Source organism: Cucumis melo, chromosome 9 (genome assembly GCF_025177605.1).
Source record: "Cucumis melo cultivar AY chromosome 9, USDA_Cmelo_AY_1.0, whole genome shotgun sequence".
Classification (NCBI taxonomy): Eukaryota; Viridiplantae; Streptophyta; class Magnoliopsida; order Cucurbitales; family Cucurbitaceae; genus Cucumis; species Cucumis melo.
Genome location: NC_066865.1, coordinates 6,115,236 through 6,130,734, shown reverse-complemented (window position 1 = coordinate 6,130,734; position 15,499 = coordinate 6,115,236). Strand labels below are relative to the sequence as shown.

General features: G+C 30.1%; 2 protein-coding genes across 4 annotated transcripts; one reads left to right on the top strand and one right to left on the bottom strand.

Annotated features, from left to right (window-relative positions):
* The first annotated feature begins 200 nt into the window (after positions 1–200).
* LOC103501645 (uncharacterized) lies at positions 201–2,708 on the top strand. Of its 2 annotated transcripts, XM_008465267.3 has the most exons (3): positions 201–465; positions 755–863; positions 2,447–2,708. In XM_008465267.3, exons 1-2 carry the CDS (start codon positions 388–390, stop codon positions 836–838), a joined length of 162 nt encoding a protein of 53 aa, XP_008463489.1. In that variant the 5' UTR covers positions 201–387; the 3' UTR covers positions 839–863; positions 2,447–2,708. The 2 variants fall into 2 exon arrangements, with proteins under 2 accessions (XP_008463489.1, XP_016903048.1); XM_017047559.2 differs by lacking the exon at positions 2,447–2,708 and having other exon boundaries at positions 206–465; positions 755–1,066.
* LOC103501646 (WAT1-related protein At2g39510-like) lies at positions 1,614–4,489 on the bottom strand. 2 transcript variants are annotated; one of them, XM_008465268.3, is made up of 6 exons: positions 4,086–4,489; positions 3,809–3,925; positions 3,059–3,296; positions 2,401–2,562; positions 2,149–2,300; positions 1,614–2,036 (listed from the first exon to the last, which is right to left on the bottom strand). In XM_008465268.3, exons 1-6 carry the CDS (start codon positions 4,340–4,342, stop codon positions 1,832–1,834), a joined length of 1,131 nt encoding a protein of 376 aa, XP_008463490.1. In that variant the 5' UTR covers positions 4,343–4,489; the 3' UTR covers positions 1,614–1,831. The 2 variants fall into 2 exon arrangements, with proteins under 2 accessions (XP_008463490.1, XP_008463491.1); XM_008465269.3 differs by lacking the exon at positions 3,809–3,925 and having other exon boundaries at positions 4,086–4,407.
* Between the last annotated feature and the right edge of the window lie 11,010 nt (positions 4,490–15,499).

Genomic DNA, 15,499 nt, shown 5'->3' with positions numbered 1-15,499 from the left:
TGCGCAACTCTCCAGACGTAGACAATATTGGTCGAATTGAGTTATGAAAGTTTTTCAGAGTAAAATCGGAGAATTGTAAACTTCCTTTGTGAAAAGAATTTGCAAGTCAACTTTATCTCTTTTAACTTCTTACGCCATAACTCCTTACCTTCACAACTCTTGCTCTGCCCCCAATAAATTAGTGAGAAAATTGAGGTGTCCTTAATTTTGTGCTTAAGTGGAAAAAGCGACATGTCGGCTGCATTGTAAAATCACGAAGCTGAGTCGACAAATCGACTTTCTGATTTTGAGGCAGCTGGTGCACATTTCTCTGGTTGATAGAACTTTACAAGGAAGAAAGTTTCAAAATCTCCATTGGTTTAGGGTTAGGGTTTTTGTTTTAGGGATATGGAATTCAAGAATCTTCTCAAGGACAAGAAATTCTGGTTTGCCTCCTTCCTCATTGCTTGGGCCGCAGCTCTCCAGGTGTAGTTCCCTGTTTTCAGTTCTAATTTTAACTTCACCGCTTTTCTTTTTCCATTCCTACTATCTGTTCTTGTAAAGGGGCTGAAATTTGTTCAACTTCTAATTCACGTTTTGGGAATAATTTTGGAATGGTTAAATTCACCAAACTATAACTTTAATCATTCAAAATTAATTTTGATGGTATGAAAATCACTATTTCTAATTCACTCCTGAGCATGCCGTTAGCTGATTTTGGATTCTTGGATTGATTTGAACTTCAATGTTGAATGTGGGGGAACTTTTGGAACAGGGGCATATGATGTATTTGCAGAAGCAGGATTCTTTCAAGCAGAAGTTTGGGACTCCCAATCAAGAAAATGATACTGAAAAATGAGGCACAATTTTCATATCACTGACCTGTAAGTTCTTTTGCAATTAAAGGGGCTTCATTGGTGGGGTAATTCCTCATAATGAATTTTTTTCCCTGGATCCATTTGTAAAATTTAGTAATAAAAATTTCCTGAAAGTGGAATTACTTCCGGTCATTTTGATCTCTATGAATGAGAACATTTGGTGATCCTTCTTCAGTGGCTTTAATAATTAGGCTGTTTTGTGGAACATACATCCTGATATTGATGGTATTCAATGATCCTTAATTCTGGCTTCTCTGGATTATCAGAAAATTAGCAATTAAGTTTTTGTGTACCAAATGATGATAGGAATTGTAGCAACTGCAGATATTTGGTGCTATAAGTCAATTATTGTGTCTGTTGGCAGATCATAAGCCCACTTTAAGTGGTTGGAAAATTCAAACTTCTTTCACAGCTTCCAGAATTTCTATTATAATGTGTGAGAGATTAGAGACAGGGCAAAGAAACCAATTCATCCGCTTCTTCCAAACTAATTTAATTCAGCTTGCTTATACCTGACTCGCATAGTCTTCCGGCTGATATTTTGGATGAAATTTAGACTTCAATGATTTTCTCCCTTACTCATTCTCTTTGTGTTTAATGCAGAATGTCTACTGATTTCTGCATTAGACAGTCCCTGACTATTGAAAATAGTTCATGTCCTTGTTTTAGTTACAAATTTGTGCTTAAACTAAAAATATCCTTACTAGAGTCTTCTTGCAGTCAGAAATTAGGTGGCATATGAGTGCACTTTTGGGGTTTAGCTCAAATGCATTATCAATTAGAATCAGGAGTTATCCATTTCAGAATTGTTGGACCCTGGGTCTACCTTACAATTTGACTAATTTATACACTACCATAATAGATATTCTTTCACCCAAATAAAACATAAGCAAAGAGAATTGGCTGCATGGACCATTTCCTATCCCAATCATTACTGGATAGAAGTTTTGTTGATCGGTCTTTTTTTGTTCTCATCAAACTGAATCATCCACTGTTTTTATCCTAGCAAGATCAACTCCAAGTTCTTTATCTGAAGTCTTAGATTTGTCAGTTATGGCAGTCAGTTTCTGATCTGATGGGGTCATCTTCTCACTATCTAACTTGTATAGAGCTTGACCCTTGATTTTACCCCAAAGAACCAAATAAAGGCCTGTAATAATCACAGCTGCTCCAATAACCCTGCAAAATATTTAGTATCATTTAGTTCATTGTCACAAAACTCTAATCTCTAACTCACTCCCTCTAAAGCTACTCTCACTAGAATTCTGCATTTGTGAATGAGGTTAATAACCTTCCGATATATAATATCTCGGATAATGCGAATGAACTAATGATTGCTACAATAACCAAGCTCAGTGGACCAAATGTACTTGAGAAAACTGGCCCTTTCGTTTTCATCACTGCCGATTGGATAGTATACGAAACTCCTGAAGACATGATTCCCTACAATAAACACCAGTTATGAGTTTCTACTCAGAAACAGAAAGTATGAACATCGTTAAAATATTGGAGACTGGGTTATGTTTCAATTCTCATTTCTTACACTGTACAAAGGAGCTAAGAGGGTTGAATCTAAATGTAATGACCAGGCAGCAGGTTTGTGGCCTTCCATTGCAAAAGCTATCACTGAGGCTTGTACGGCGCCGGTGAAGCATATCAAAGTTGTTAAGGACAGTTGTGCTGGGTATACTTTTATTGTAATTGCCTGGACGATTGAAGGAAATAAAAAATGAAGAGTAATTTGATAATGCTTTTATATTTTGTTTCCTTCTTTTTGTTTACTCATTACAGTTATTCTTATGAACTCTTTGGAAAAGAAACAAGTCATGTGTATAAATAGTTTCTTGTTAATTCTTTTTGATTTGATCATTGTTGCAAGAACTCACTCGTGTGGCAAAGTATGATGGTAGCTGCAATTATATTGTTAAAATTAGACCCTCAAAATTATATGATTATAGAAATTACGATAATGGTTCAAGTTTGAGGGTTCAATTTTTATATTTAAGAATCCAATTTCTGCTGCAACTGTATGTTTGAGAGTCCAATTTTAACCTTTATATAAGTTCGAGGATTCAATTTTTACAGTTGAAAATGTGAGAGTGTAAATGCAACTACCACCATATGTTAAAGGTGTTTTCGTGATTTGCATCCCTAGTTTATGTTTATTTTGATGGATAAAAAATCATGAAAGGTAGATTTACCTGAAGAACATTGAAAACAGACCAAAGAATACAACCAACAAGGATCATGAGAGAACCCTTGAGAAGATCTTGCTGGTTAACTGCAGTTGTAGAATGGTCATGGATGTTGTGATTTGTCCATGGCAGATTCAAGATTGGTCCTCTGACTGTAGTCATTATCATTGCCCCTCCCACTGCCACCACTGTCCCTAATATCTTTGCCTGGCTTGACAACTGTCTTACATCGACTATCTCGAGCCTAAACAGAGGAGAATAGATTGTGTTAGAACACTGTCGCTAGTGAGAAGAGTTCAGATATTAATTTGTTTAGTTGAATTCAATACTTGAACTATTGGTATGAATTGACTGGAACAATATTGCATAGTTTTGGATGGGACTTTTAGTCTAATGTCATATCAAGCCATAGCTAAAGTTGATTGGTTGGAAAATATTTTGTCATTTGTATATACTTTTAACAAAATGTATCTTTAATATATATTTATCTTTTCGATGAGTGCATTCTTACAATCAAACTGATGAGGTGACATATAAAGTTCATTTTATTTATTTGAATGGAAAATAACTCGCTGTTTTCATTTGATAAGATGGACATATTTACACATATCTTAAATGATTGGTTAGTAAATTAGTATCATACTAGTAATTATAAATCACATAAATTATCCAAACGGTCCCTTTTCAATATCATTTAGTAACAACCAAAACATTTAAAACAATAATAATAAATATTGAAGCAGTTGACTAAATTACCGAACAGCCCAAGCCATGAGAAATACTAAGCCAGGGGTCATATTAGTCATAGCGGATGCAAAGGTTGCTGTCGTATACTTCATGCCCGTATAATATAAGTTTTGGTCAAGTGCAGGTCTGTCATATGAACACAAAAATTTAAGTTGATGGGTTTATACAAAATTTAACGTTCTCTCCATCTTGTATTACAATGATGAAACAATGACGGTTACGTGTTAAGATATTATAACGATATATGAAACAATGACTGTGGAGAATAATGATAAAGTGTTCTTACTCTAATAGTCCAAGCAACACAACCTTCCCAAAAATGGACCAAGTCATCCTGGGTCTCACTTTCCTCTCGAAAACGAAAGCAAAGGGAGCGACAACAATGGTAGCTATGGTGTATCGGTAGACGACTAAAACGTGCTGGTTGAGCCCTTGGTTGAGAGCAAACTTGGAAATGATCACCATTCCGGCAGTGATGAACTGCTGAAGAATGACTGCAATATAAGGCCTTGCTTGACTCAACATTCCGGCGGGTTGCTCCATGCCGCCGGCGCCGGAGACAGTTCTCTGCGATAATAAATGTATGAAGTAGTGAGATCCATTTGCAGCTTCATGAAACTCCTTTTTATAGAGAGCCTTTTTTTTTAATATATAAATATATATAAATTTAAAATTAAATAAACATATATACATATATATGTCCATGAAGATTACAAAAACATGTCCACTAGAACACATAAATACGTAAGGGGAACACGACAATAGCATAGCATGGAAGTTTTTCTTTTTCAGGTGGGTATGTGGATTCGTGGCTCAAAACCAATCTTCTCCTTCTTACCTAATTATTCAAATTCTTAAAACTTTCTTACTTCATTTTAAAAACTTTTATTTTTATTTTTTTTAATGTTTCATTTTAAAAACAATATTTTACAAAAAAAAAAAAAAGAAAAACAGAAAAAAATAAAATGTTAAAATGCAGTTTTTGAAACACTTTTATACTTTTATTTTATACAATTTTTATCAAAAAAATAAAAATATATATTCTCTTTAGCCCGTCAAAACACTTTTTCAATGTGTGTATATCTAATTTATGATTTTTGAAAATAGAAAAGCTGCTCTTACTTTTGATTTTTTTTTTTGGCTAAGTTTTGAATATTAAAAATCTAAAATGTCTCGTTGATAATAATTTTCTTTCTTGTTTATTTAATTTTCTTTTTAGTTTATGTTTGTTTTTTGCAGTAAAATATACTGGTTTCCCTCATAAAATAAATAAATTTCAATTCTTTTAGGTAATTTCTGTTTGAGAAATTTCTATGGATAACAAAAAAATAAATAAATAAAAAAAAGATTATTTACTTTTAAATGAGCTATAAAAAAAATAGATTCTACTGTATTTCTTTAAATAGCTTTTAAAATTTTGATTTTAAAATTTTAAAATTATTTTAGAAAATAGATATCAAAACAAATAAACTCAGGGTAAATGTACCAATTGAAAACTTTAAGATTTTAATACTTAAACACCTAAAATTTAACGAAGGAGGTAATAGTTTTTAAATATGACGATTATTTTAAATTTGAAAAACGGTCAAAATTATTTATAAATATAACAACATTTTACTTTCTTAAAGTGATAGTTTGTACCAGAAAATAGACTAAAGGTGGTGTATCACTAAATAAAAGTATTACTATATATTTGTAAATAATTTTTTTAGCAATTCTGCTGTATTTGAAAATAACATTTTAAAATATATTTTTTTATATTATTTATATTACACGAATACGAATTCAAGAAATTATAAAGAAGTAAAAATGAAATAGGACATAGGAAATTGTTAAAAGTGAAACTCGATATTATTTGAATAGATTACATAAATCATTTGATTATTTAAATTCAGATTAAATACTATGTATTTTGACTTTAATTCATTTTAGTTTTGATACTTGTAAAATGTCCCTATATTTTTACCTTTGGTTTATTTTGATATTTGAATTTAAAAAAGTAACAATTTTGATAAATGAAAATGAAGGAAACGGAACGATCATTATTCTAAACTTCAAAAACCAAAACAAACATTTTGAAAGGAATAGATGAATATAAACCAAATATTGAGAGCAAAATAAATAAATTAAAAACATGAAAAAAACACCAAAATCAAGATTACATAACTGTTGAGTAAAGTAGGAATTAAAGGGTGGATTTAATAACATGAATAGTTAACCTCTTCTTCTAACTTTAGATGTGGCTAATATTTATTAGTCTTCATTTTTCTATTAAATTTATAATAAACAATGGACTCCACTATCAAAACTTTAAGCAATATATACCACATCATCCAAAAAAGTCAGATCATCCAAAGTATAGTGCCTCTCTCTTACTTGAATTTATAATTTGTATTTGAGTTTGAATATGTTTCTAGGTGGTTAATTATATTTAAATTTTCCTATGGGTTTGGGATATAGTTGTTGGTTTAATTCAATAAAATATTTATTGGTTGTTTCTAATTATGTACATTTTTAATCTACTAACTTATCTAACTAAATAAATACAATTAAATTACTTGGTTTTTTTTTTCTTTCTTTGTTTACTGTAGTGAGTAAAAAAAAAAAGAAATTATATCTTTATTTATAAATTATTCAAATCTCATTGTTTATAAAAATCAGGTGGATTAGAATAAAAGACGTAAACGATATCTATAATTCCAGAAAGCTTAGTGCTATTCCTAAGTATGATTTTTGGATATAAAAAAATTGAAATGATTACCATCACGTAGAGGAGAGAGATAGTGATTAGAGCTATTGCTTGCGTACACTTCAAGTCAATTTCCACTTCTCTCCATATCAAAATTTTAACGTACCATTTGGGTAAAAGGATTGAAATAAAATTACCTTATGTATTGGGTCCTAAAGTTTTTCTTAAGTTCCCTATTTTTAGAATGATATTTTAATTTCAAGATTTTCTGAACTATTTCTTTTCTTATATTTTTAATCATTATAAAAAATTATTTTAATTAGGAAAATAATTGGGTGAATTATCTCTTCTCTCATCCTATTTTAATTTCTCTTCTCCCTTTGTGAAATAATTTTTTTTTTTTGATGTAAATGTATTGTAATAAAGTGTGGGGTTAGAAAATTAATTAAACTTCTAGATTCGATCGAGGTTAATAGTACAACATAGTATTGTGCCAATTAAACTATACTCATTTTCACTATTCTCTTTCTTTTACTTCTCTTTTTATCGTGTTTTCTATAAAAAAATTAAAAAAGCATAACTATTATATTTAAAACTAATTAAAAAATTAATTGAGAAATTCCATCAAATAATAAAAAGTTTTAGAAAAAAACAGCCCATAACACTTATTTTTTGCATATTATGACAAGTGATTAATGATATCAGACGGTTATCGGATGACTATTAGAGAACCATTCGTAAATTTTTTACTTTTGCAATTTAGAAAATGTAGTGACATGTATCCTATTATCATAATTTTTTTTTGCTATTTTTCAAATGCTGCAAATTAATTTACTTGAACTTATTCTTGTTAGTCGTGTTAGTTTGATTAGAGATGATTGTGATTTGAAAATCAAAATCATTTAATTTGTTAATAAACAATTTGAGAAGAGATAAAAGCTAATTTTTTTTTTTTGGGTTAAAAATTCCAAGACTTTAAAGGTACATTTTTTTTTTAAAATTTAGAGTTGGAAAGAGAAATAATTTAAAGGAAAATTAGCCATTTGTTGTGGGTATACTTTAGTAGATGATTTAAATGATTAAATAAATATAGAAAGGCATAATGCTTGAAAAAGCACTTTACAAAAACATTGTGTTTTTACACACTTTAATCAAATCCATTTTATCACACACACACACACTACTAACTCTACCTTTAATTTTATATCTTTTAATTTGCTTACCTTTACATGCACTCATTTTTCAATTATTTTCTTGATTTCTATAAAGATGCATGTTGGACAAACCACCATAACCCCATTTTCTTATATGCTCAGATATTTCTTTATTTTAATCTATCTTCTATAAAATTAAAGAAAACAAACAAGATTAATAATGGCCCAACTATATATAATAATTATATCAAGTAATTCTAACCACCTTCTCTTCCATCAATACCTACAATCCTATGTTTACATTTTCATTTTGTATAATTATTGCTTTAAAATGTGGTGGTAAAAGTATTGGGTGAAAAATTTTGTGAAAGAAAAATATAATATTGTTTTAATATCATTGGTATTTTCACATTGATTAATTTTGAATGTGGAGGCTTCTCTTATACTCATTGGTTGATCAATCAGTTTAGGCTCTTAGAGCACCTAAGTTTCTTCTTATACTCATTGGTTGATCAATCAGTTTAGGCTCTTAGAGCACCTAAGTTTTAGAGGGAGAAGATATACAAATGTAGATATGTTTGTATCTCCATGCGTTGCTCTCTGTCCAGATAGGAGACTTCTTGAGTGATTTTGATTCCAGTAGTTTTATCTTGGAGACGACGAGACAATTATCTATTTGCACAATTCAGTCTTAAAGAGAGCGTGTTCGGAAAATACCGATTTTCTAATATTTAGTTTATTGGTTTAGTTTATTCTAGAAATGAATATCGAAACATCGAAACCTTTGACAGAATTAGCATTTCTACTCATGATTTTTTGTGGGCAAAAAATTCTATAGGTAAAACATAACTTCTTCTCACACATGATTCGTCAGTAGAAATGAATATCCGCCGACATAAAAGAATTGATTGGATACATAAATTACAATTTTGGCGATACATGATGAGTTAGCATATAATTTTTGTTTTATTTTTTACATACACAAAACGTCGACAGAAAACTTTATAACTGCCAACATATTCATGAAAAAAAATTATGTGGGAAGAACTATATTAATTTGTTATAAATTTATTATTATATACTTCTATGTCCAATTTTCAAATGAAGAATTTCTTGTAATAGGATAAAACCAACATTACAACAACAAATTTAAAGAGGAAATATTTTTAACAATTAATACTTTCACCAAAATATACTGATCTAGAATTCTTTAACTGCCTATTTGTAACATGTGCTATTATATATTTCATTTTACCATACCATAATGGACCAAAAACAATAGTTAACTTGGTTAGCTAGTCTTCACAAAAATAAAATAAAATAATTTTCGACGTCTTCAAAATACATAAACTTGAAAAAGATATATTGAAGTCAAATAAGAACAATATACTAAATCTTAATTGTTTGGAATGAATTTCAAGTATCAAAATTAATAAAATAAATAAATAAATAAATAAATATATATATATATATATATATATATATATATATATATATATATATATATATATATATATATATATATGAGTTCCAAGTCCTATAAATTATAGATCCACCTTAATCCTATCCAAACAGTTCGAAAGGTACATGCAAATACTTAACATTTTTGGTCATGCACGATACACATGGACAAAAACTAAAATAAGTGTTGGCAGAAATCTAACCCAATATTTTTTTTATTATCACACAACTTTTTGTCCACATATATATTTTCAACGGTAGAAATGATTATGTGCCTACATAAAGAAAATGCATGGACAAAATACCTTTATCGACATTTTTTGTTGCGTTGCAAGAAAAAATTGTCGTTAGAGACAAAAATTCATGTAGTTGTTGCTCATAGTAGTTGTCAGAGACAGTGGTTGGTAGTAGTCATCGAAACGATCACCGGTGTAATGGTCAAAGTTTTCCTAGCGGCAACTCCAGAAAAAGTAGTTGGAGGTCGGCCGATGACGTTCATTAGAGGTGGTTGCTAGATTTTTTCCTGCAATATTGGATATATTAACCATTAAATACTTAAAATTAATTTTTCTAAAAGTTGATTTTAAATATTTATTCTAAACCAACTTGTTTTATAAACAGGTTTTTCAAAATCCATTTTAGATGTTTGTCACGCACACAAATTGTTTTTAAAAACAATCTATTTATTAATTTGATCATGCGAAAAGATAATCCAAACACACGATAAATTTTTTACAGTTATTTATTTCTTATTAATGTTTAAACCAAGTCAAATTTCAAAAATAAAAAAAAAGTTTTTATTTTTTCAATTTCGCTAAGAATTCAACTATCTTAGTTTATACAGACGCAACAGAACCTAACTCTATTGTAAGGAATTTGGAAGAAATATTCTTAATTTTCATATTGAGGTTTTTTCAAAAATAAAAAAATTTAACAAACTATCTACACTCCATAGAATAAAATTACTAAAAGATAAAAATTTACTTGATTTTTTTATGAATTGTAAATATCAAGTGTAAAATTTTTGTCAAATGTTCTATTTTTGACAATTTTTCTTTTATTTTCATTAAACCCAGATACTTAACAAAGGGAGTATGTTATATTTATTTATTTTTAAATTAAATTTATAAACACACAACTCCCATTTAATATATATATATATATGAAAAACATGGGTATCTGGGTTTAGGGTTTAGGGTTTATCCCATTTAATATATATATATATATTTTTGTTTTTTCATATACTTTTTTGTGTTGTTTTAGTACCCATGTTTTAGAGGGGGTCGGAAGATGGCGAGGTGGTGGGCTTGCATGGCGAGGTGAAGAATAAACTAATATTTTTACTGAACAATTACGGATCCATTTTTCTAACTGTTGATAGATTTGACGCCTCTCTCACTATTCAAATTTGATATGAAAAAAAATACATGCATTTTAATCTTCTTGTCTCTTTTTATTTCGACTCTTGAGCACAATTAGAAATGTGTTAGCATTCCAATCACCTTTTGGTGTAGATCCGAATCGAGACATATACCTATATGAACTGTTTTATCTTAAAGACCAATGAACTATTTACACACCGATTAGAGCTGCAAAACATCTTAAAAGAAAAAGCCCGCGACTCAGCATCTTCTTATGAGTTTTTGATTTGCAGATTTTTCTTAGTAGTTTTTCATTTTTGTTGTTGTAATTGCTCTATAGTTTTGATTGCATTCTCTCTATACGATTGTAGTTGATTCTAAATAGTCTATATTTATAGTTTTCTCTCCATATATTTAGCTGACGTAAATATATTTTATTTTTTTTAAAAAATGAATTAAGCTAATGTATTATGGTGGAGCCAAGATCAAAATAGGGCGCCGTTGAGTTGTCTTATCATATAAAAAAGTTAATTTATTACTTTTAAAGTTCTTCTCTAGTTTTGCCTTTTAATTATTAGATGTAAAAGATTATATTTATATCATAAAAAGTTGTAATTATTTAAAAAATATAACGAAATGACAAAATATTTACACTGTATAAAATAATTCTAAAAAAGGAAAAAGTCAACATACGCACAATAGAAAATACCAAAAATACCCCATTAACAACGCGAGTAATATATTTGGTAACGAACGTAATATGTTTGGTATACGATCGTTCATATTTGGTTATTATTTGATATACGATCATTTAGATTTGGATAGCCAAATCTAAACGATTTATTTTTTAAATTTTCTGCACACCATCGTTTAGATTTGATCGTTTAGATTTGGATAACGATTTATTTTTCAAATTCTACGATGTACACTGTCGCTTAGATTGGCTAAATGATTTTTTGTAAAATTCTTTTGATACACGATCGTTTATTATTTTTTTTGTACACAATCGTTTAGATTTGGCTATCCCAATCTAAACGATTCAAATCTAAACGATTTTTTTTAGGATTTTTGTACAAGATCGTTTAGATTTGGCTACTTTTTGTACACAATCATTTAGATTTGACTACCCAAATCTAAATGACGTTTTTTCCCGTCTTTTATATTCAGTACACGATCTTGAACAACCAAATAAAAGTTTGAAAAAAAATATATCTTTTATATTTGATACATGATCTTGAACAAGAAAAAAAAAGGAAAAGAATGAAAGACGAAAAGAATGAAAGATAATGGAACATATGAAAACATGAAGAAAGAAGAAAAAAAGAAAAGAAGAAAGATAATGGAACAGACGAATGGAGAAGAAGGATGGAAGGACAAACCTAAAATATTTAAAAATTGAAACTTTATAGACTTTATTATACAAGTTATAAATAATTTGGTGTTTTGTTACATTTATGAAAGTTTCCCTAAAAATTTTTTAACATAAAATCTCGCCGACTCCAAACAAAAATTCCTAATTACTACCTTGGTATGCATAAGAAAAAAAACTAGATGAATTATATTTTAATTAAATTTGATTATATTATACGATTATAATTAGTTTAATAATAAGACAGTTTACTAATTTGAAATATTTACTTGTACTTATATAACTTACTCATTTCACTAGCAAGCTCTCCAAGTGTATGTTGGAATAAATAGCGTGTGACTTCAATTCTATTTAGAGTTGTATCTTTCAATTTGATGAATCACATTCTTTCATAAATAAAATGTACTTTCTTTTAACTATATTAAACAGTTTAAAGGGGAGATGGATCTATTCGAGTGACCATGAATTACTATGAATATGTCTTTTCTCCAACTTGGAATTTTACTTTTTTGAACAATATTTCCCTCTCATAATACTTTTATGTTCCATTTAAAAATTTGTTAGAAGAAGTTTAGTTTACTGTACAATTTTTTGTTCCATAAGAAAGTTAATATATATATTTGTTCCATCAGAAGGGACAAGTCCTCTTGAGACTTAGACACTAAGAGTGAGTATAATTGTCTTAAAGAAACAATGTATATGTTGGCTTATATTGTGAGGGCCTAATCCAGAGGAAGGTAGTTATTCTGCATAAGTATGAGACATCTCACGAGGAAATGATGCGAAAAGAGAAAGACGACGCGAAAAGAAATGCTTAAGTCTTATCGCAAGAGGGCAAGCAACACGATAAGAGTAGATGAAAAAGAAGAAGCATGCGATGAACGCCAAGAGTTAGGCGTTTAGTAATGCAAGAAGAACCTAAGCCTAAGAGAGTGAGACGAGGAAATAAGTGTCTTGTCAAGGTGACTTGACAACTCCCTGATAGAAGTAAATGTTTGTCACTTCCCGAGAGGATAAGAGGGTCAAGCGATTAAAGAGTTTGGCTTCCCAAAGAGATAAGGTGTGCGTTTCAAGGAAATGTTCAATGGCTATGACGGTTAGCTTATGTGTTGAGTCTGGATTGATTGCATGGTTTGACAAAGTAGTAAGGTACGTGAGTAACATGTGTAAAGCATGGAAGTGACCTTTGGATGAGAAAAAATCACTATAAATAGAACCAAAGGTCAAAGAGAAAAGGTTGTTCAGAAGTGTTAGAATTCTTAGACGAAGATGGCAAGGGGAAGTTCTGAATGCTGAACAGTCAGTTGAGGGAACCACTAGGGGAGAGGGAGAACCCAAAAGCAAAGTGTTGGATTTTCCCACTAACTTTAGTCCAAGGGCATTATGTAGTTTGCAGCTAAGACCATATGAAGAAGGAAGGGACTGATGCTACATATATTCGTGAGTGATCCTTATAAATGAATAAGTGTTGTGAATGACAGACAAGATTTCAACACATGATGGTCTAAGTTGATATTTATATTTAAAATCAATTTCTGTTTTTTTTGTGACATTTTCTCTATGTTGTGTTATGTGTATGAAGAAGAAGAGATTATTTATAGCCAAAATCATTTCTTCAAATGACTAAAAATTCAAAATGGTGGGATTTTTTGCATTTGAAAATAATACCAACTTTGGCATTCATATCAAAATGGCATAGAGCCTTTAATAACCAAAATCAAATTAAAAAAAGTTACCATCTTTGGTATTTATCCACCTACCTTTGTTACCCTATCTAAATGGTTACTTTAACCAAACTACCTACAAAACTTAAAAAGTAGTTAAATAACATTTTTTTAAAGAAAAAGATAGTTAACCACAAAATTAAAAATAAACCAAATTATAGCAAAAATTTATCTAACAATTAAATTGATTTTAAATATTGTTGGACAAAATTAGGTGGCTACACATATAAAGAAGAATATTTCACTTTACGAGCCGTCTTATTGTGGACTATCAATGATTTCCTTGCATACGGTAATCTATGTGGGTGTAGGGTCAAAGGTTTTAAGACTTGTCCAATATGTGGAGAAGAGACTACTTCAATCAAAGTACAAAATAGAAAAAAAATGCATACATGGGACACAAGAAATATTTGTTATCATCCTTACAGAATACAGAAAAAGAATTTTCATGTGGGAAGAAGTGTGGCAAGAATAATAATAAAGGTGGCAATGACTATTGGAAAAGAAGATCAAATTTCTTTGAATTACCATATTGGAAGAACTTGCATGTACGACATTGTCTAGATGTAATGCATATTGAGAAGAATGTATGCATGAATATAGTAGAAACATTGCTTGATATCCAAGAAAAAGTAAAGATTGGATGAATACTAGACTTGATCTAATGGAGATGAATATAAGACCAGAATTGGCACCAATGATTACAGGTAATAGAACGTACATACTTGCAGCATGCTATACATTGTCAAGAGAAGAGAAGTATCGGTTTTGTAAGACTTTGTCTGAAATTAAAGTTCCAGAAGGGTATTCATCAAATATTAGAAGTCTTGTCTCTTTGGATGACCAAAACTTAATGGCCTTAAATTGCATGACTGTCACGTTTTAATGCAACAATTGCTTCTAATTACAATACAGTCAGTCTTACTGAAGAACAGGAAATACACTATAAGTAGACTGTGTTTTTTCTTCAATGCGATTTGTGCTAAAAGTTTCTCCATATTAGAGCTTGATGCATTCCAAGAAGATATAATTAATTATGACCTTATGTAATCTTGAGAAGTATTTTTCACCCTCATTTTTCACAATTATGGTTCATCTTGTGAGAGAAGTAAAGCTTTGTGATCCTGTATATTTGTGGTCGATGTACCAATTTGAACGATACATGAATGTGTTGAAAAGTTTTGTTCGTAATAGAAATCGACTTGAATGATGCATTGCAGAAGCACAAATATGTGAGGAGGCGGTTGAATTCTGTTTTGGACTTCCTTTCTCGATTAGATCCAATTGGTCTTAGGTCCCTAAATTCAAGTGAAGAGAAACAAATTAATAGACCGCTGTCAACGGGAACATATGTTCGATCCGATATACAACAATTGAAGCAAACACATCTTCACATTTTATAGAACATTGAAGAAGTACATCCATATATAGAGTACACATTCTTATTATCATACACCAGCACCATTAAGTCAGCCTTCACAACACATAATTTTTTTTTGGTACCTATTTTGTAGACAACATATGAACCATCTGAAAATGAAAAATCCAAGAAGAGCAAAAAATGAACGATGGTTACAAGTTGAACATAATCGATCATTCAGTGCATGGATACGAGATCAGATGAATGACCATTTTAAATTGTTTGTTGTTTTATTATTATTGGTTACCAGTCTCAACATGTAACTGTTCTTTTTAATAAGTGATGAGTGAATTACACAAAGAAAATGTCGTCTCGAACACAATACGATGGCTTGCATATGGCCCCAATCCTAATGTAATGACGTATGAGGGGTATATGATTAGCAAATCTTGTTACCACATAAAGTCCCGTGATGACCATCGATTTGTTCAAAATGGTGGGATTATGTTAGTGGCAACGACAATGCAGGTGTCTAGTGCGAAGGACAAAAATTCAGTCATCAGTGACCTGTCTTTCAATGGG